Source organism: Anabas testudineus, chromosome 4 (genome assembly GCF_900324465.2).
Source record: "Anabas testudineus chromosome 4, fAnaTes1.2, whole genome shotgun sequence".
NCBI classification, from domain to species: domain Eukaryota; kingdom Metazoa; phylum Chordata; class Actinopteri; order Anabantiformes; family Anabantidae; genus Anabas; species Anabas testudineus.
Window position 1 is genome coordinate 9,744,868 of NC_046613.1, and position 19,817 is coordinate 9,764,684.

Sequence of the window (19,817 nt, forward strand, 5' to 3'; positions counted from 1 at the left end):
CTACTTTACTACCTGAAGTGTTTTCTTTTTAATGCATATCTGTACTGTAATATCAAAGTGAGTTACAATAACCTACAAAAAACATTTTGATTGTCTCTATTCTATATTGTCTTCTTGGTTCTTGCAGTCCTTGTTATAGCATGACCTTTTCAAACTCAACATATACAGTTACATTCAATAAGACTAAGAGTAGAGGATGTAGGACTGATGGAAAGGTCATTTTTCCCATTATCTGGTCATATGAATAAAAGTTTTAATGGAAAACCTAACCTCCTTTGGGCACTAAATTAAAGGTCAGAGGATCACAAAATTAATATTGAATCCGGAGGCAGACACATCAATTGTGACAGCAATGTTGAGATATTTCACGCAAACCAGATGGTGGTGCTAGAGAAAAACTCAGGGGTTACCAGAACTACTTGTCCGTCATTTAGGACCTAGGAATATTTGCACAAAATGTCGTGGTGATTCATTTCATAATTAGTGAGACATTTCAAATGGTGACTGGCCGAGCGAACTGAACAGTTACTGCTGCGTTTCAAAAAAAAAGTTCCCAAATCAAAACACCGCACTGAACAAAAGAAGCCCTTAACTAGAAAGTTGAATTTGAAATAAATACCACAATTACATGCATTCTCCTGTATCAATGCAAATGCCACCATTGCATGTCATTAACTTTGTGTCTTCTCTCTCTTTTAGTTGTGTTTCCTCCTCTCTGTCTCCCTCTCTCTGTACTTTTCTGCAGGTATCCTCGGCCTGGAGCTGTACATCTCCAGAATCCAGTTCATCTGCCCAATGTTCTTGATGCTTGTTGTTGTCTTTATTGCCTGCTGTTCTTTTCTCTCTTCTCTTTCCACTCACCCCAACCGGTCGAGGCAGATGGCCGCCCACTGTGAGCCTGGTTCTGCTGGAGGTTTCTTCCTCTAAAGGGAGTTTTTCCTCTCCACTGTTGCCTAAAGCTTGCTCAGATGGGATTGTTGGGTTTTCTCTATAATGTTTTGTATAAATATTTTCTGTAAGGTCTTAAACCTTACACTGTAAAGTGCCTTGAGATAACTTCTGTTGTAAATTGGCGCTATACAAATAAAAATTTTATTACCTTTTAAATGATTCTAAGTCTATTTCAGACTGATGTCTGTGTCAGTGTCAACCAAATAGTAGGGGTAGGAAGACACATAAAACAATCTATAGGATAAAAAGAATCAATCCGCAGTGTTAATAACCAACCACGCTGAGGCCGTGAAAGATGACCTTAACAGCTCCCTGCTGTACATGTGCACACACTTCTTTTGACAGAGCTTTTTTTGTTACGTTTTCAAAAATGTCTTGCAGAGTAATTACAGAGCGTTTACCCTTTGGAACCGGCCTGCATCAGATAACAAAGTAATAATGATTAGGTAATGCTTCTTCTATGAAAACCCAAGACACTGGAACTCCGTGCTGCGTCAGCTGACAGCTAACTTATCATCCCCATCATATCTCAGCATGAAGATTTGGTGGTCTACTTAGACGCCTACACTCTTACTCTGCTACTGCTTCTCATCACAAACTTCCTCCACAGCAGCCTCCACCTGCTCTGCTGAGCCACCTGGTGTGGTTGCGTTGCTAACATGGGAGAACTGTCTGCTGCGCTCCCCTCCGCCTTCTTCACTGTGTCTTTTTGTTGTTGTTGTTGTTGTTTGTTGATGTTGTTTTTGTTATTCTCTACCTCTTCAGCAACACATTCATGCAGCCAGGTTCAATAAACGCATTTCCAGTGGTACACTGACATCAGTAACTATGATAAAAACGATGGTGGCTGACCTTACGCTACCTTTCAACGTGACAGTGAGACAGAGACGGCGCGGGGGTGAAGTTTGGGTGGAACGGAGAGAAGTGCTGGTTCTGGCATATTTGATGCCCCGCAGGTAAGATCAAGAGGATTTTATGCTGAAAAATTGAACTATTACAGCATTTCTCAGAAGACTTCATTTGTGGTGGGTTTCATGCTGGTGAGAAGCTATAAAATAAAAAAAAAACTGTTTAATATTTTCAGAAATATGCCTTAGATGAGCTGGTAGATAGTTAGCTTAGCTTAGCATCAACACCTAAAACAAGGCCTACTAGCACCTCAGACTTTCACCAATGACAGGTCACATTTTATTTGTTTAACACATTCACAGCATATAAAATAATATAACAAATCCCACATGCCATTTGGTTTTCTACAGGGGCTAGTAGGCGAATTTCAATGACACAGGATAAGTGTTAGTTTTTATGCTAAGCTATGCTAATCAGTGTTTACTATTCAGTCAAGAAAACAAGTGCCTTTACTTCCTATAGTACCAAACTACACCTTTATGAGTCATCAGTGAAACAACATTGTATTCACAATATAGCTTTTGAGAGAATACAGTCTTTTCAGTTTGTGTGTGTTTCCACAGAAACATTTAAATCAACTTCCGCAAATACAAAAATCCAGCTGGGGATACATCTGCAGGTGGTTTATGTGAAAGTCTAAATAAGGCGACCAAATCAATGATAAATCAAAACTTTTAAAGTAGCACAACCTACTTCTTTCCTCACTGCACATCCCTTTTTTTCTTTGTCCCCGTTCTTTCAGTCCAGCATGAAAATGTATTATTTGATCCGTCTCTCCATCTGAATATTTCTGTGCTGTTGCTAATTGTGGATGATTATTTGATTTATTTGTGCTCTGCTTGTGATACTGTGTAGGTTTTCCAGCTGAGGTGAAAACAGTAATTAGACCTTCAAACAATGCATGTCAATCCTAAATAGGGGCTGCAGATTGTTTCTGTCTAATTATGTCTACACCTACTTCACAGCACAGGTTTTTAACCCTGGTTTGGACACGTTTTTATCTTATTCCCACTTATTCGTTTCCTCAAGAACTGCCATGACACACTAATATACAAATGTGTAACCATTTATTTATTTACTTAAAAAAAAAGCAACTTATATAATTTGCCCAACTGTGTGACACTTTAATTACATGTTCTGCTACATCTCTCTGTTAAAAGACTCTCCAGGGTATTTTTAAAACCAGCATTGTTGACTTTTGTTTTCTGTATGTTGATTATTTTATGAATATATGCCAAAGGTCAGAGCTGCCCTCATGTCACGTCAATATGTTATCAAAAAAGAAAAAAATAAATAAATAAAAGGAAAGGAGACAACAGACTTTGACCTTTCTGGTGTTTTAGGTCTTAGTGGAGACTCTGTCATCCATCTCCAGATATACCAGCTTCTGAAGTTCCTTAGTCGTCTGCTCCTGGCTACCAATCAGATTTTATCTTCTCATAGCCAATGGGAACGAAGCAAGCTAGCTGGATAGGTGTGTTGTGTTGGAGTTTAAACTTTGGACCCGAGAAGAGGAGCAAAAAGATACTGTGGAGTCTCTTTTAGGAACGAAGACAAAGCTACTCCACAACTAAGTAAATTGGATATTTTGCCTGGATCTTTGTTGTTTGGTGGTTGTCGTCTTTGTTGTGCCACCCGAGCAGAGAAATTATGGAGCATTACACAGATCAGGTAAATAACTAAATGTTGTCTTTATATTGCTTTGTAGTTTGCCACTGTGCAAAGCTCAGATTTAAAAGGGAATTAAAAACTTACATCTAAATGCTAAAGACAAATGTCTATATCTAATGTCACTAAACGTATAATTATTGTAAGTTGTGTTTAGTCTTACTGATAACAGATATCTACACATGTGATAGGAACACACTGTACAATACGGTGCCCTCAGGAACGAATTGAAAGATAATGAATTGGCAATAAAACATCGCCGACAACAGTCAACAGCTGAGACAGTACGCCAAACCTTTACAGTCCTGTTGTCTTTGCTTTCAAAACGCATGAAAGACTTAGTCCTGCATGTTGTCATTGAATGTCACGATCTTGTTTAAGGGCTGTGATGGCATTGAGCTGCTCGACTGGCTGTTTGATCAAAAAGATGGAATTCTCCGTCATGAAGACACAGGACACAGTGGCATCCGTCACCCCTGGCCAATCCAAGATCCAAACGTATGTGATACTGTGGGATTTCTAAAGGTCACTCATTCATGTTTCAGATAATTGCTTGCTTCCTTTCAACTGTAAATGGCTCCTCCTTGAAATTCCCCCTGTAGGTCTTTCACTGTTTTTAAAGCCCCGTCTCATATCTAAAAGTGTTGTCATCTTGCAGAGACAGACTAATGATAGCACTTAGAGTTTTCGCCCAGCAGATGCTGCATCCACCCGAACATGCGGACGATGACTTCCTCAGCGCCCTCCTGAGTGGAAGTGATTCTGTGTCAGGTTCGCCTCTCTGGTCTCCATCTCCCAGCGACAGTGGGATCAGTGAGGACCCTCCCTCAGACCAGATGGACAGTCCGCAACGGTCCGAGAGCCCTGCTGGGGATGCTCAGTACTTTGGTACGAGGCCGCAAACCAAGGCAGCCCTGGAAGCCAACGTCTCCATTGATCTTAGTATGTCACAAATGTTTCCAACATTCACAACAAAATGCATTGCAGCATCTGTAATATTTAATTAAAAATCCAAAAAATTTAATCCTAATAACATGAAAATATATCTTCAAGTAAGATTCTTCTCCAGTGTCATCATGGAGGGTTTGTGACTGTATACTGACTGAAAATGTTCAGGCCTAAACTGAGTAATTCATATCTTAGCAATGTTCAAGCTCCAAATGTCATTCCTCAGTCATTATTGTTTATCACACAGTCCAAACAATGACACTAGCATGTCTTAGTGATGGCCTGTTTGCTTGTGTATTCTCGTGTCTGTGTGTGGGTGCAGATGGCTGGGAGCCCGGCTTCCCAACAGGGAGGACAAGGATTACACAATATTCTTCTGATGCACATAGACTGCAGCTGTCCTCTGGCTTCCCGCTAACTGTCAAAGATCTGCTACTGTCTGGCACACCGGAGCCTGTAAGTGTTTCCTGACTGTGCTGGGGGTTTGACAGTGTTGGTGGGGATGCTACAGTAGCAGTAGGTGGAGAGTGATAGTATCATTGCTAGGACCTGTTGTTTACTATTTGTGAGTTACTGTGGGAGTGTGTGTGTGAACGGTGAAAACAAGCGGGTGAGCACACTCACTGAAATCATGAAGGGCCGAAGTGTTTCGAATTACAAACACAATCTCCATGTTTAAACCTCTCATGTTTTAGTCATTAGCATTTTTCTTAAACTTCCTCATAACCCTATTCAAAGTGTGAGGAGTTTAAGCTCTGCAATATTACCACATAGCATTTTGTAGAGATAACGTCTCTATGCTGCATCATATTAAATATTAATAATAATAATTTAATTCCCAGAGAAAATGACTCTTAAAAGCTGAGGTTATCAAGTAAACACAGAAGATCACCACAAGCAGAATAAAATGTTTGTGCTTCTGAAAGTTTGAGGGTCTGCAGTAGTGTGGATTTCTGCACGCTCGGGGTATCGATCCCATCTTTGCAGCCTAGTTTAATAAGATGAAGGAGAGAGTGGCAGAAAGCATCGTAGGTTCCCACACGGTAATTACTTTGAGGGAGCCATGAAATGAAACTGATGAAGGTGGCCTGATAGTCTGCACTTATTTAAATGCTTCCTGTGAGGCTCTAGGGAACGAGGGGTGGTTAAGCGAGAGGAGAAAGAGACATGAGGGAGAGAGTAAATGTAATCAAACAGCAGTTATGATGTTTTAAATATTAGTATTCATATCTCTCAACTAGCCCCCACAGCCATCCCAACAGTCCATTCAGGAGCTGATTCTCAATGAAGATGAAAAGAAGCTTTTAGCAAAGGAGGGGGTGACTCTACCGAATCAGCTACCTCTCACAAAGGTAAACTGCTATCAATAATTTAACAAAGAAAAACAATTATCAGCTCCCATATTTGATCCCATTGAGGCTCAAATGATCTTCCCTCTGTCAATCAGTATGAAGAAAGAATTCTAAAGAAGATACGGAGGAAGATTCGCAATAAGCAGTCTGCCCAGGAGAGCAGGAAGAAAAAGAAGGAGTATATTGATGGGCTGGAGAGCAGGTAAAAATGGGGATTTTTTTTTTCAAGCATAACAAACAAAGTGATGACAGTTTTGTATATTTTTGTATAATATTATTCATATTCCGAATGGCTCTCATTACTGCTGTCCATTTTACAAAACACACCCTAAACGCCTTCATTGTAATCTATTCATACCCTCAAGGCAGCCCTTAGTCATTTCATTTCAGTATATTATAAAAGCGACCTTGTGGCACCTGGATGGGACAGCCACTCCCAGTTTGATTCTGGGTTTCGCCATTTGTCATCGACCTCTCTTCCCCGTGCTGGGTCTTGTTCTTAGCTGCTGAAGAGAAAAACTGTATTAAATGCTGTTTGTTTAACAGGAGTTTAAAACTGGCTTTAGATGTGTAATCCGTCTTATCGAGAGGGCTGTGCAAAGCTGTCTTTTCATAGCTTGATATGTATCTAGGAGTGGAGGGAGGTCAGAAATTTTGCACTGTACATGTGAGATTTGGGAGCCAGACAGACATATGGTACAGTGTTGAAAAACATATGCACTGCTTATGTGGATGCTAAGTGGATACAGTTTGTAAAAAACGGACTAAGACATGGCTAAGTGAGTTAAATATATTTTTGTCTGAGATGAAGTTGACCTTGTCCTGCTCCTCTTGTCTGTCCCCTGTCTCCTCTAGGATGGCTGCCTGCAATGCACACAACCAGGAGCTGCAGAGGAAAGTGTCCCAGCTGGAGAAGTGCAACATGTGAGTGATTTTAAAATAGAAGCTCTCTCTCCATTTCCACACATCCACCCTTCTGAAATCTCCTGACAGTATTTTTATGCCACTTCAATCAGAAATTGCCTTTAGCATTTTGCCTTTCCCTCTTGTTCTGTCAAATCTTTGTTAATTAGATTATTTATATCTGTCGTTTCCGTTCTGATCTGTTCTTTTTCTTTATCCTTTGTCTTTGTGTTTCCTTTCTTCCCCATATTCTCTGCAGGTCACTAATGGAACAGCTGCGCAGGCTGCAGGCTCTGGTCATGAATACATCTAGCAAGCCAGCGCAGACAGGGACATGTGTACTGGTACGAGGGTTGTCAGAGTGAAGTTTGTGCCAGGCAATTTAACACACTGCTCAGATCCTGGCTATGACTCATCCTTAAAAATCCACCTCCATAGCAAGTCAAATAGCAACAGCAGTTACAGCTGGCGCAGCCACTGTGAAAGTCCTTTCTAGATAGATACACGATGGACAGATCTGCACAAAAGATGAAAAAGCACACAGACAACTCTGAACAGAAGACGTTTACCACCTTTGATCACTGCAGTGTAATAAGGGCGCAAGTCTGGAGGCAACATGAGTGGTGAAGAATTTTTAATCTATGAATATGAATGAGTTTCAGTTCCCAGTCACAGTACGCTTTGCTCCACAAGTGAAACACAGTATGATAACTGTTTCTTCTGAATATTGCAATGTCAAAGCATATTCACACAGGGACTATCCAGGCACTATCCAGGATGAGTCATATTCAAGTGCCAACGTTTTTTTAGTTTTATTTATTTGAGTGCAGTGTGAATTATGTATTTTCATGTATTTTTATGTATTCTTAGGTGCTTCTGCTGTCATTCTCCCTAATCCTGTTCCCAAGCCTCAAGCCCTTCTCTGACACCAAGGTCAGCCAAGGAGACTTCAGTCCAGTTCGAAGTGAGTAACCTTCAACAATAATATATGTGTGTGTGCCCACCTGCCAACTAATCCAGCACCTCTCTGTCACAGCCAATGAGCTTGTTAGAACTGCAGTCTTACCCACAGCTAGAAAGGTTCTCCCCCGCAGAGCCCCACAGCCTGCTCTGCTGTCCAAGGATTTGCCATTGACTTAAAGGGCGACTTCATCGATTTTCAACTTGCTACCTAGGGTTTTATTTTGGGGAGTACATGTGTATGAGGGATATTAAACTTCCCTCTGCCTCAACTGTGATGAAATATATAAAAAGCTGAGTTCAAGAGGAGCAGGTTTTATACTATTTCTGAAACTACACAGAGAACTAAGGCCATGTTTTAACAGATAATATTACTATGTCAACAGATTGTGATTGTATTACTATTATCCAACATTTTAGTCAGACAAACCCCCAAATGCCTTGAAAAAGCAATGTATGCACTTTAATATTTTGTACTAGTTTAGTTTTTAGTAGACTTTGTTGAAGTATTTACAGGTTTAAAATGTTTAAGCTTGAATTTTATGTATTCACAAACAAGTGCACATACAGATTTATGTACTTATGGACAAGTATTTGGAGTGTTTTATTTATATCTCTGTGTCTTATTCTCACACAGTCCAGTCACGGTCGCTGCAGAACCTCCAGGCTTCCCGTGTGCTGCATGCCATTGATCCCCCATTCTCCCCTGAAGATGAATCAGAGCATCTGCACCGGCACTTCCCAGGAGACCGGGGATTGGACGATATCAGTGCACTGATGGGAAAGCTGGGAGTGAACGGAGAGCAGTCCAGTTTGGAGCCCATGTCTTTAAACAGCAGTCAGGAGGAAAGCATGGGTCATTTCCATGTAGATCCAATTACTGGTCACATAGCTGCCGTGACCTTGGATCCCCACCGCTCGGCCAGGCTGCGACCACATGCTGATGACATGTAGCGCAAATGAAGAAATTGTCCCCACATGAATTCCCCAATTCGTCCTCCTCCTAATGGTAGCGCAGGGAATTATCTGGGGCTGCTGTTTACACAGACAGGGAAATTAGGTTTTAATTATTCCTGTTTTACCTTTAATATATATTAAGTCTTTATGCATTTGCCTTATTTGTGATCCTGTTTTATATCAGTATATGGGTTTGGATCTTTCACTGAAATTGCTCATCAAGTAGAAGTGTGAATCTTTTATCTGGCTTTGATAAAATGTCAGTGTAAATTAGTGTGTTACTCTCGAAAACTGGGTAAATAGAGCTGCGATGACGTGTATAGTTTTGATCTCAATGGATGATTTGTTAAATGTTAAAGGATTTTAAAAGCATGTTTTCACTAAAGAACTGATTGGAACTGTTTAGATTTGTTTGTGCATGGAACTGAACTCAAATAAAAGATGTCAAAATTAGATCAGTGGGATCAAGTTTGTTGATGTTGATTTATTTTAGTTTTAGAGCCTTAATATTTCAATTAAAAGCACAAGTTGCAAGATTTCCTTTGGCCGTTCTGCCGGAAAAAGATTTGCTCTGATGACTAAACGAGGCAGCTCTCATAGGTTGAGTACAGTAAGTTTGATGTGGAGACATGTTTTACTGAGAAGCGGAAAACTGGGTCAAAGGTAGGACAGATGACCTCTTATCTCATGACTCAGACCAGTTACCTTTGTTGATATATTTACTCGCTGAAAACAGGCTGTAGCTTGTGTCCACAGCACCGTGCCTTCCTCACAGTGACATGATGATAGTGCTCTTAACTTCTCTGCCACTCATTCCTTAAAGACTTATCTCTGTGACTTTTGTTTGAACAGACATGACATTTAGAATAATCTGTCATTTTAATTGAACCTAAAACGGGGAGGGATTTTTCAAGAAAACATGTTTCTTAATGTATTAGAGAAAGTAACTGCGGCTGTACCTTTTCTTTAGTCGAACTTATTATTCCTTGATCAAGACAACAATAGGCTGCCAGGTACCATTGTGTTCTCTTTTATTAAGTAAATCAGCTGTCGGCTGATAAAAGGCAGACTTTGTGCTGCTGCTTTCAGGCACATAGTAGCCTTTTTGGAACAAGTTTGTTGAAGCTGGTGTGTTAGGGTGCTGAAGAATTTGTTACACGGTCAAACACACCTTGACCATTTCAGCCTGTTGCTGTAATATGTCAGCGTGTCCTTTATATAGGATTTAATCTCTGTAGTGTATATATTTCTAGAGTGATTTCAATTATTCATCTTATATTCAAAGGTTTATGATCTACAGTATCTACATGCAGTAGATACAGTTATTAGAGTCTTGATAGTTTTTGCAGGGGAGTGTATCTTAGTTAAACCTGCTAACATTAGCTATTACTTAAAGTAGTGAAATTTTGAACTGATGGTGCTACAGGGAATGGTTCAAAATGACAAAACATCCTGAAGGGTACATGAATGTTTGAGCCAAAATCCACCTAATACTTGTTGAGATATGTTGTGTGATAAATGAAGAATTATTCTTATTCTTAAAATTGTAATTATTTTTTTCTTTACATTACAATTTTTATTGATTGTCATATTTATTAATGGCCAAGTATTAATTAGTGTTAATATTAGTGATACTTCCCAGGGTGATTAGTTTAACTTCTGGTTTCTCCTTATTTTTACTTGTAGTGTGCAGGGGCAGGGGGAGTTGCCTCCTGCCTTCTGGTGTATGGGACTTTGTATAATTGCTAATTCTAAGAAAATAAACCCTTAAATGTTAATGGCATTAATAACGCCATTTTACATGTACACAATATCCTCTGTGGCAGCATGGACAGGTGATGTGTACACTGGTTGACTTGCCCTAGCCTGTCTACTGCTGTCCTCTTTCTTGTTCCAGCTTTGTCTTTAATCATGGTAAAAGTCTGTTGACCACTGGCATTTCTAATCAGCACCTTCACACATCACTTTGATTAACCAAACCCCTGAGGGGCTGGAAGGCCTCCACACAGAAGCTCCCACTAATTTTGGTTAGCCCCAAGGGCATGGTGGGAAGCCTCAGTGAGTGAATCAAAGAGGGCCCCTCACATTCTAGTTTAATCTACAAATGGACTTTTTCTTTCAAGGTGTGAAGCTGACTCAGACAAACTTAGAGTTCTCCTTGTTTGGTGGACAATTCCTGAGTGCCTCCAAACTTTCTTATTAATAGAATTGTTTTGTTTCAATTTCACAGAGAGAAGGACAGAATTAAAACACCTAACCACGTAGTCAAGCTTGACAGCTCAGCATTGAATCAATATGTTGCACCTTAGAGGAGTGGGAGAGCAACTGAAGTTTTCTGCTTTCTTTCTTTTGTCTTCTTCTCCTTTGTTCTTTTGGTGGTGGTGCTATAATAGTAATGTTGAAAACGGGTTCAGCTAATAATAGAATCTTACCATTTATATATGTAAAAGACATTTTTGTACTCTTATCTTTAATATCAAGCAATTCATGGGATGTATGAAATGTAAAATACCTGCAATTTGATTAACATCTAGTTATATAGAGTTGCTGATCATCTATTTATCTGCAGGCTATTCTTCTTTTTTTATTGTTACTATACACTACTAGCTGTCCAAATGTCAGCTGTGAGCAGCCTCTCTGACTTTCAACCGAAGGCAAACATCAGCACAGGAAATTATCAGTGACATTGCCCTGGCATAGATTAACTGTCTGATAATAAAGGCCTCTTTGAATTTAATTTGCTGGTTATCCTGAAACTATTAGACTAAATGTATTTCACAATTTATTGTAGAAGGTGTTGCTCTAAAACGTTTTGTTTATACATAAACATTTTCTAGCAAGAGCATGTCGATATGAAGGACTAATCTGTGAATCAGAAGGAATGAATAATAGAATAGTTAATAGAATATGCAGACATCAGCCACCGATGCAGTTCAATATGAATAAGGAAATGAGTCATACTAATGCCATTAGTTTGAAGTGATGCCCTAATGTCTTTGCACGTAATAATAGGAAAATTATTAAATGTAAATGCAAATTGTATTTAATGTATGAATTAAATGGTGGGATAAAAGGGGCTATTAGGCCAGTGAGGATATTAAGTTCAAACTGGCATTAACTTATGTTGAATTGATATTTAAGCTCACTGTCTTGTGGTTTTAGATGAAATAAGAAACACCTCAAACACGTGATGTGCGGTGATTAAGCTGTACAACAAGGATCTTCATAGGTGAGCACCTGGATTATGTATAAGAAGAGTGAAAGATTATAGTCCTCCATCTTTTGTGCAATATGCAAGAAAGTGTAATAGCTATGTGCCTATTAAAGCTAATACACAGAATGGGGTTCTTTATTTTTCAGTTAACTATACTACAGATAACATGTATGTTTGTTTATGGAGGGTTATTATACAATCTTGTGAGTGCTCCATGAGTCAGATTTTCACTCACAGCTCAGAAGAGATGTCAGGTGGTTTGCTGTGAAAAGCACACTTTGCACTTCTTGCTTGTTTGTCTGCTAAAATTACTGTGATGCAATTTTGTAAGCTGTGTAAATAGCTTTCAGTAGCAACATGACAAACTGACAAATTAAATTTCAATAAGGACACACTTCCACAGATGAACCAAATATACCGAATGAATAAAATCACCACTGCCTCTGCAGCAACTGTGCCAATATTGTAGTGTTTCTAGAGTCGTCCATAGACACTGACACAGCCATCCATACGCATTTGAAAAAGATAAAACTTCCCCTGGCAGGCATGGATTTAAAAAAATGGATTGTACCCTGAACAAAACAACATTTATATTTAGCTGCCGTAAAAGCTCATACCAGTCTGGATGGAAAAATCTCAATAAATTGTGAGGGCACACACAGTCTAAAGACATCTGGAAGTCATTGCAATTGCTGTACAATACATCACCATGTGGGTAGAGTGAGCATTATAAAATGTTAGCAGAGCAGATGTCTTGCTGGGAGTTGAAAGCATCTTCAATCATCACCTTATTAAAATTAGATTTAATGCATAACTCTTAGATTTACAAGTTAATCTAACAATATTGTCTGACCTGCTGGGAACAGTAATACATATCTTGATATGGAGATCCTTCTAGTTTTACTATTGGAAGCCAGAGCAAAGTTTATCTGCAACTTTAAACTGTTTGCTTCAAAAGTTCCTGTGTGATTCATGCGAGCGGGAGGGGTTGATTTTCTGGTTCTTGGGTTAACTAAAGTATTAATGTTACTTTATGATTCCTAATAAAACAGACTACGCCTCTGTCCTCTCAGCGCGTTCAGATGCAGCGTGATAAAAGTGCATTTGGATGGATGTGTAAGGAGGTGGTGGTGAGAGTGAGTCAACACACAAACACACACACACACACACACACACACACATGTACGGTGTGTGACAACAGAGCAAACAAATGAAGGTTTCATTAACCGGGCACTGTGTCACCACAGAGCTGGTGGTTCTGTGGTGACTCACTAAAAGTGAGCCTTTAAAAAAAGGCTTAGTAAATCCCTGTGCTGCATATTATTTACTTGTATATAACTGTATACAGTTATATTTTGTAAGTGCCTTTAGATGACTTCTGTTGTGATTTGGTGCTATATAAATATAATTGAATTGAATTGAATCCACAGAGAGATGTAATAGCTGCAAAAATATACCAAGTAGTTCTAGTACTGCATGTAATGTGAACTAATTAGTTGTTGTAAATAATTAACTGGAATGATACACATAGGAGAGTAAAAAAGACAAATCCTGCCACTGCATATTCTGTAGGGAAAAACAAAAACAAAGGAGTTACGTTGTGGCTAAGAATTGTGAATAAGCATGCATTTAAATTGTCCTTAACGCGCTTTGCATTGCTGTGGAGGTGTGTGGTAGATTAATGTTTGACAGCAGAATTGCACCCCCAGAGCCTACATCAAATATTAGCCCAAGAGATGAGCATCTGAAATTGTTCTTTTTGCACACTGGAATAGTAATCAGTCACAAGGTTATCCTGACTGTCGGTCCAAGGCCAGCTTTGTGAACTGATATATTCCAACGTGAGATTTTTATGTCATTAAAAATATGTCAGAATTCACTCACTCACTTCGTCTCTGCCCCCGCTGGGACGAGATAGTAAAGCAGACAGTGAGAATTCCTGTCATACGGACATCGAAGCATGTTTAATTGCTAGATTATATTTAAATGATGCTGTCGCACAGGGTGAGCAAACAGTCAAAGGTAGGTGAAGGGGTCAGTTAGACTGGGGTTACTGCAGTACAATCAGTAATGAAACGGAAAAGTCACACCCTTACATTTACAAAGAGAGCACCACAGCAGCCCCCCAACTCCCGACGCTGCCACTGTCCAACAATTGATCCTTATTAGATTGGTTTGATCTGTTTGACTAGAGAAAGTCTCCGTTGATTTGATGGTGGCATCAATGTCTGCACTAACACACAGTCTACACAGAGTCCCTTTGCTGATTTTTTTGCGTTTTTTTTTTTTTTTTTTTCTGTAAGCAGGGGATTTGCAAAATCCCGGAACCTACTACAGTAATTTTTTTCTACTGACTTTTTCTTCCACCCATCTAAACTTCCCCACCCACCACAGCATCATATTTTCTGCATCAGGTTTTTCAGCTTCCTTACAATTATGATTACACTGCAAGCAGCCTTTCCTCAAATTGTTAGCATGGATTGCGTTTGTCTCTGTGCATAATGTTTCTCAGCCCTGCATACAGGTATATCTGTTTTCTGTCACCTTCTTAGCACATCTATGTTAGACTGTTAATTGTTGGTAAGCTGCACAATTTATCTTGCTGGTTGTATTATGTAACCTGGTAGTGCTGCCAGGCCAGGTCTCTTTTCTAAAAGTGGTTCATAACCTCTTTTCCACATGGCTAAATAACATTTCCATAAATAAAGGTCAAATAAAGGTTAAGTTGTTTTTGGTGCAGACAGGCATCTAGAGTCGAACATGCGTCTAACGGAGTTAATAGAGCTAAGGTTGGAATTAAAAAAAAAACTTTATAACATATAAAAAAAAGGAGAAATGATGCACAAATATGCTAAGTAGACTACTTTCCATCCGCCTGAGCAATTACTGATGCCTTTACCTACATTTTGGTCACAGTGTTAATGTGAGGTCTTTCACAGCAGCATAATAACTCTGTGTAAATGAAAAGTCGTTTGGTATGCAACCTGCGAAATGTGAGGTGCTCAGTAATGTGCAGACTTATTCTATGTCAGAGATTTTGAACGCTTAGAACATTAAACCAGGCATACTGTCAGCGCTCGCGCATTTGGAGGTTTAGGGATTGTTAAGATGACAAGAAGTGGGTCGCAATGATGCAGATTATTATTTTTTTTTCACACAAGTCAAGTCGTTTTAATTTCCTTAAAAACCTACAAGGGGGATTACTCACAGTCAAGGGCAGTACTTCCAAAAGAAACTGAAACACCAGTTACATCTGTTGAAGGTTTAATCTGAGGACAACTAGATTTAGATTTAAAACTGTTTCCAACCATATTCCAAAGTCTGCATGGGCTCTGTTGTTGGACAACATGACGGCGGTGGGTGGCACAGCATGTTTCCTCACCTAATGCCAGCTGGCAACCGACAAGTGCTGAAGAAAATAGAATTTCAATTACACAACTGTGGTTTTGCAGTAGGTCATGTGATAGAGGAAACATGAATTTTGGGCAGAGTAGGAACCCCATAATTTTAACAAGCATGATGCAAAATATATTATATTTTAACCAGAGAGTGTTTTAAAATCAGTTTAATCAGTTAATAAGTTTCAATCTGTTATTAACTGCCTTATTTTTCATTTCTAATGCATTTACTTTGTTGATTTATGTGAACATCTAAATTCACTGATACATAAAATACCTAGATTATGTCGGAGTAATATTATTATACCTCAGAATTCCTCGGGAGAGACATAAGACGCTGTTTTGATAAAGCACAGTATCAATACAGTTATTGATATAAATATAAAACCATCTTATAATATAAGAAGATGACATGTTTTATTCATGCGTTTCTTTATTTTTCGCTCTCTCCTGACCCCATTTTGCTTTCTCCTTCAAAAAGTTGCAGCATCCAGGGGATTTGGAAACGCGCACACTATAAAAGGAGCAGCGGAGGGGAAAAGACAGCTTCATCCTGCTGACATTTTCAGTCAGCGCGCAGCGTGCTCTTTTAAAACACCTCCACTAAGGTTCACCGTAGCGCTTTTCACCTTTACCTGCACCTGTGTGCTCTCAGCACACGCGTCCTCTCCACGCTCCTGCGCATTTCGCGGGCGCATTTGTTTCCTCCTCTCCGAACGAGGTGTCGGTGTCGTGTTAAAGTACATTAAGCTTCACCTCTGATGGACACGCGGGGAGACTTTGATGTGGCTGCGGTTATCAGAGCGGATTTCACTCTGGTCCAATCACCCGGCTGGTGGCGAGAGGAGCGTCAACCGCGCGACTGAGCCATGCGCGTTCACGTAGAACCTATAAACGCGTGTGGCGCGCAGAGCTGCGAGTTGCTGTGGAGCGAGGAGAAGAGGATAATGGCAGAGGATAACATCTGTAGCGCTATGGGAGATGAGCTGACACACATACAGCAGGGATGCTCAAAATGAAACCGGCACCAACTTTTTCCTCTTCGTCTGGCAACGCGTCCCTGTCCAACTTTTGCTGTCCGAGGTGAGCAACAGTGAGTCCAGTCATGCAGCTGAACGACACTGGAGTTCAAACACTGGCTCCAGATGCTTGTGAGCAGCAAATGCTACAGGAGGACAACCCTGGGAACTCTGGTGGAGGATCCACAAGCAACATGTCGCTGCACTGCTGGCTGCAGCTCCTCACCAAGGAATCTGTCATGGAGTTTCAAGGAGACAGCTCCAGTCTGGTGGTGCGTGTGATGATAGCTTGTGTCTACTCTATAGTCTGTGCGCTTGGGCTGGTGGGAAACTCGCTGGCTCTGTATCTGCTGCACTCCCGTTACCGGCAGAAGCAATCGTCCATCAACTGCTTCGTGATGGGACTGGCTATCACAGACCTACAGTTTGTTCTGACTTTACCTTTCTGGGCAGTGGACACAGCCCTGGATTTCCGCTGGCCATTTGGCCGCGTGATGTGCAAAATCATCAACTCTGTCACCACCATGAATATGTATGCCAGCGTGTTCTTTCTCACAGCCATGAGTGTGGCACGCTATTACTCTATCTCATCTGCATTGAAAATGCACAGCCGGCGTGCAGCAGCCGCCAGGGCCAAGTGGACAAGCTGGGGCATCTGGGCTGTCTCTCTGTTGGCCACTCTGCCTCATGCCATCTACTCCACCAGCGCCCAGGTGTCAGACGAGGAGCTTTGCCTGGTGCGCTTCCCAGACACAGGCACCTGGGATCCACAGCTTCTTTTGGGTCTATACCAGCTGCAAAAGGTCCTACTGGGCTTCTTTATTCCTCTGATCATAATCACTGTCTGCTATCTGCTCCTGCTGCGCCTGGTCCTCAGTCGACGTATCACAGGTGCAGCAAGCACAGAGCAGGGCCGGCAAACCCGTCGTTCCAAAGTGACCAAGTCCATTGCCATTGTGGTTCTGTCCTTCTTTCTGTGCTGGCTGCCCAACCAGGCGCTAACTCTGTGGGGAGTGCTCATAAAGTTTGACCTTGTGCCCTTCAGCAAGGCTTTCTACAACGCACAGGCCTACGCCTTCCCCCTGACTGTGTGTTTGGCACACACAAACAGCTGCCTCAACCCTGTGCTCTACTGCCTGATTCGTCGGGAATTTCGGGCAGGTCTGAAGGACCTTCTCCTTCATGCCACTCCATCCTTCAGGAGCCTGTCTCATCTAGTGCGTCGGAAGACCAAAGTAGCTGAGGCTCCAGCTGTTGTGGTGCTGGTTCAAATGGATGTCTGACTACTACTGCAACAGAGCAACTGAAGGAGTAAATGACTGACTCAATAAGTAAAGGCGGCATGTAGTATGCTTGATCTGAGTGCATTCATCTTAGCACTGTAAACAGAAAATCTAATATCGCTTCGGATTGTGAAAATAACATAATCATAATGGAAAACACAATGAGATAGACGCATCAAGAATCACTCTGCAGGTGTTTTTACTTGCTGCACAGTGACACCGGCTGTTTATCTCTCGCTCTGTGCCTCTGGCAGGCAATACTTTGGGAGGTTTCCCAGTGTTGTGCACAGTTACAGTTACAGTTAGTTTGCGTTTGTACTATGGTGTAATTGTGTATATTGTATTTTACAGTAAAAGCTAAATAGAAGATATGAAACTATATATAAATTATATATATGTATACATATATAATTTAAAATGGAAAACTGGAGTAGAACAGTTTGCTGTATCTTACAAACAATAAATGCTGCAAAACAATGGAGCAGTTTATTTTTCTAGGACAACAGCAGTTTGTTCATTGTTCATGTGTGACATTGTAAAAAAAAAAAAAAAAGGTTAAAGAAATCAATATAAGGGTGCAAGTACTTAAATCAATGTCTTGTCCTTTTTCAAGGTAGGACTATATGATACAATACTTCAAAGATTCAGTAAAACATGCGGTGATTCAATTGAGATTTACACTCCTGTGCTACAAATCTTAAATGCAGACTGAGCACATAGGCTGTATTGTAAATACACCTAAATAGAAAAAATGGTGTTCACTATTCCTGTCTCTCTTGCACTTGTACTGACTGTACACACGCAGAAACCCACACACACACACATTCCCAGATGCAGTACGATCGTAGCTGCTGACACTTGCGGCTATGATTGTATTGCTTTCATTCCTTAAAGCGAACACCTGATGGATGCTTCTTTCCCTGTTAAATTAAACAGCTACATGTGTTGCAGGGGCACCGACTTAACTAAGTGAAACTGATGTGATAATGTGACCTCCCAGGAAAGTGACGACTGGAACCATGCTCATGATCTTTTATCTATGACATTAGTTGATTTGATGTTTCAATGGAAAATCATCTAGACTCACATTGTGTACACCAAATGAAGATGAAATTGAACGCCCTCAACTTGAACTATCTGCAATAACTGGGACACATCAAGTTAGAATTCAGAGCACATATACGGGGAGATGAATTAGGCATAGTTGAGCTGCAGAGAGTTTGAAAAATCAAGCGGTGCTAATGCTGATGTAAAGCAAACCTACACTGACAGAAGGGCATCTGACAACAGAAAAACTCACTCCTCTGTTCTTTTATTTATGGGATTTCATTTTCTTGCTCTGTGTTTGCACAGCACCTCTTCAATCACTAACAACATCAGCACTGTGCTGCACAAATAATCCTTGACCAAAAGTGCTGACAGGCGTACTGTTAACAGGAATTGCTGTCAGACAAAGAGAAAAGCTTTCCTTAATCATCTCCCATGAGCTCGGATGAAAGGCGAATTTGATTTTCACATTTGAGAAAAGCTCCTGCCACCTGAGTGAGCATACTGCAAACGGGGGGACATCTATTTGGTTCCAAATGTTTTCCATATTTTTGTGCAAAACTATGTTATCCTTTGGTTTGAACTGAGCTAACCTGGACAAAGTAAGCACCTTCCCGACAAAGACCTCAGTCTGTGTTTGATTTGTGGTAATTTAATTAACTGCTATTTTGTAAATACGCCCCAACCAAAGCATTAAATGCATATTAAAAGTCCTGTATTGTGAATTAATCCAGACGCTGTGTCTTCTGTGGTGCCCTGTGTCAAAACACATATCAAGACCTTTATCATTTTAATTTATTATGTGTTTATATCATAAATAATTTGGCAAATTTCCATGAACTAAATGACATGCAGCATGTTCCAGCTAAGCAGTTGCTATTGCTTGCTTCCGGGGATTCTGGGCATAATTCGATTAAAGTGCCATGGGTAGTCTGCAATGTGCGCTGTACATGAAAGCAAACTAATACCTACACAATGCACAAAGAGTGTGTGAAGGGGGGTCAACAGAAGCCCACAGATCATCTTTGCCCCAGGGCCCCCTAGTAGGTAAATCCAGCCATGCTGCGAACAGAATTATTTTCAGCAAGAAACAGAACAAGTGACAATACTTAACCTTCAGTCAGCACAGCTACCCGAAAAAGTTGACTGTTTAGTCTCCAGAACGTCATAATAGAAGACTTAATGTCATGACACTAGTCCTTCTTAGT

The 19,817-nt window shown here is 40.5% G+C and overlaps 2 protein-coding genes across 2 annotated transcripts; both read left to right on the top strand.

The window, feature by feature from the left end:
* The first annotated feature begins 3,375 nt into the window (after window positions 1-3,375).
* creb3l3a (cAMP responsive element binding protein 3-like 3a) lies at window positions 3,376-9,116 on the top strand. Its single transcript, XM_026344545.2, has 10 exons — window positions 3,376-3,531; window positions 3,910-4,026; window positions 4,227-4,470; window positions 4,799-4,932; window positions 5,718-5,828; window positions 5,924-6,030; window positions 6,684-6,752; window positions 6,991-7,075; window positions 7,602-7,695; window positions 8,329-9,116. Exons 1-10 carry the CDS (start codon window positions 3,511-3,513, stop codon window positions 8,643-8,645), a joined length of 1,299 nt encoding a protein of 432 aa, XP_026200330.1. The 5' UTR covers window positions 3,376-3,510; the 3' UTR covers window positions 8,646-9,116.
* A 7,036-nt stretch (window positions 9,117-16,152) lies between these two features.
* rxfp3.2b (relaxin family peptide receptor 3.2b) lies at window positions 16,153-17,857 on the top strand. Its single transcript, XM_026345994.1, has one exon. The coding sequence runs from the start codon at window positions 16,366-16,368 to the stop codon at window positions 17,560-17,562; it is 1,197 nt and encodes a 398-aa protein (XP_026201779.1). The 5' UTR covers window positions 16,153-16,365; the 3' UTR covers window positions 17,563-17,857.
* The last annotated feature ends 1,960 nt before the right edge of the window (window positions 17,858-19,817 follow it).

Excerpts from the sequence above, each read along its gene's own strand:
- creb3l3a (XM_026344545.2), top strand. The coding sequence starts at position 3,511 with ATGGAGCATTACACAGATCAG. Across the intron at positions 4,027-4,226 it reads GGCCAATCCAAGATCCAAAC|ATGCTGCATCCACCCGAACA; the intron begins GTATGTGATACT and ends TTCGCCCAGCAG. Across the intron at positions 5,829-5,923 it reads ATCAGCTACCTCTCACAAAG|TATGAAGAAAGAATTCTAAA; the intron begins GTAAACTGCTAT and ends TCTGTCAATCAG.
- rxfp3.2b (XM_026345994.1), top strand. The coding sequence starts at position 16,366 with ATGCAGCTGAACGACACTGGAGTTCAAACACTGGCTCCAGATGCTTGT.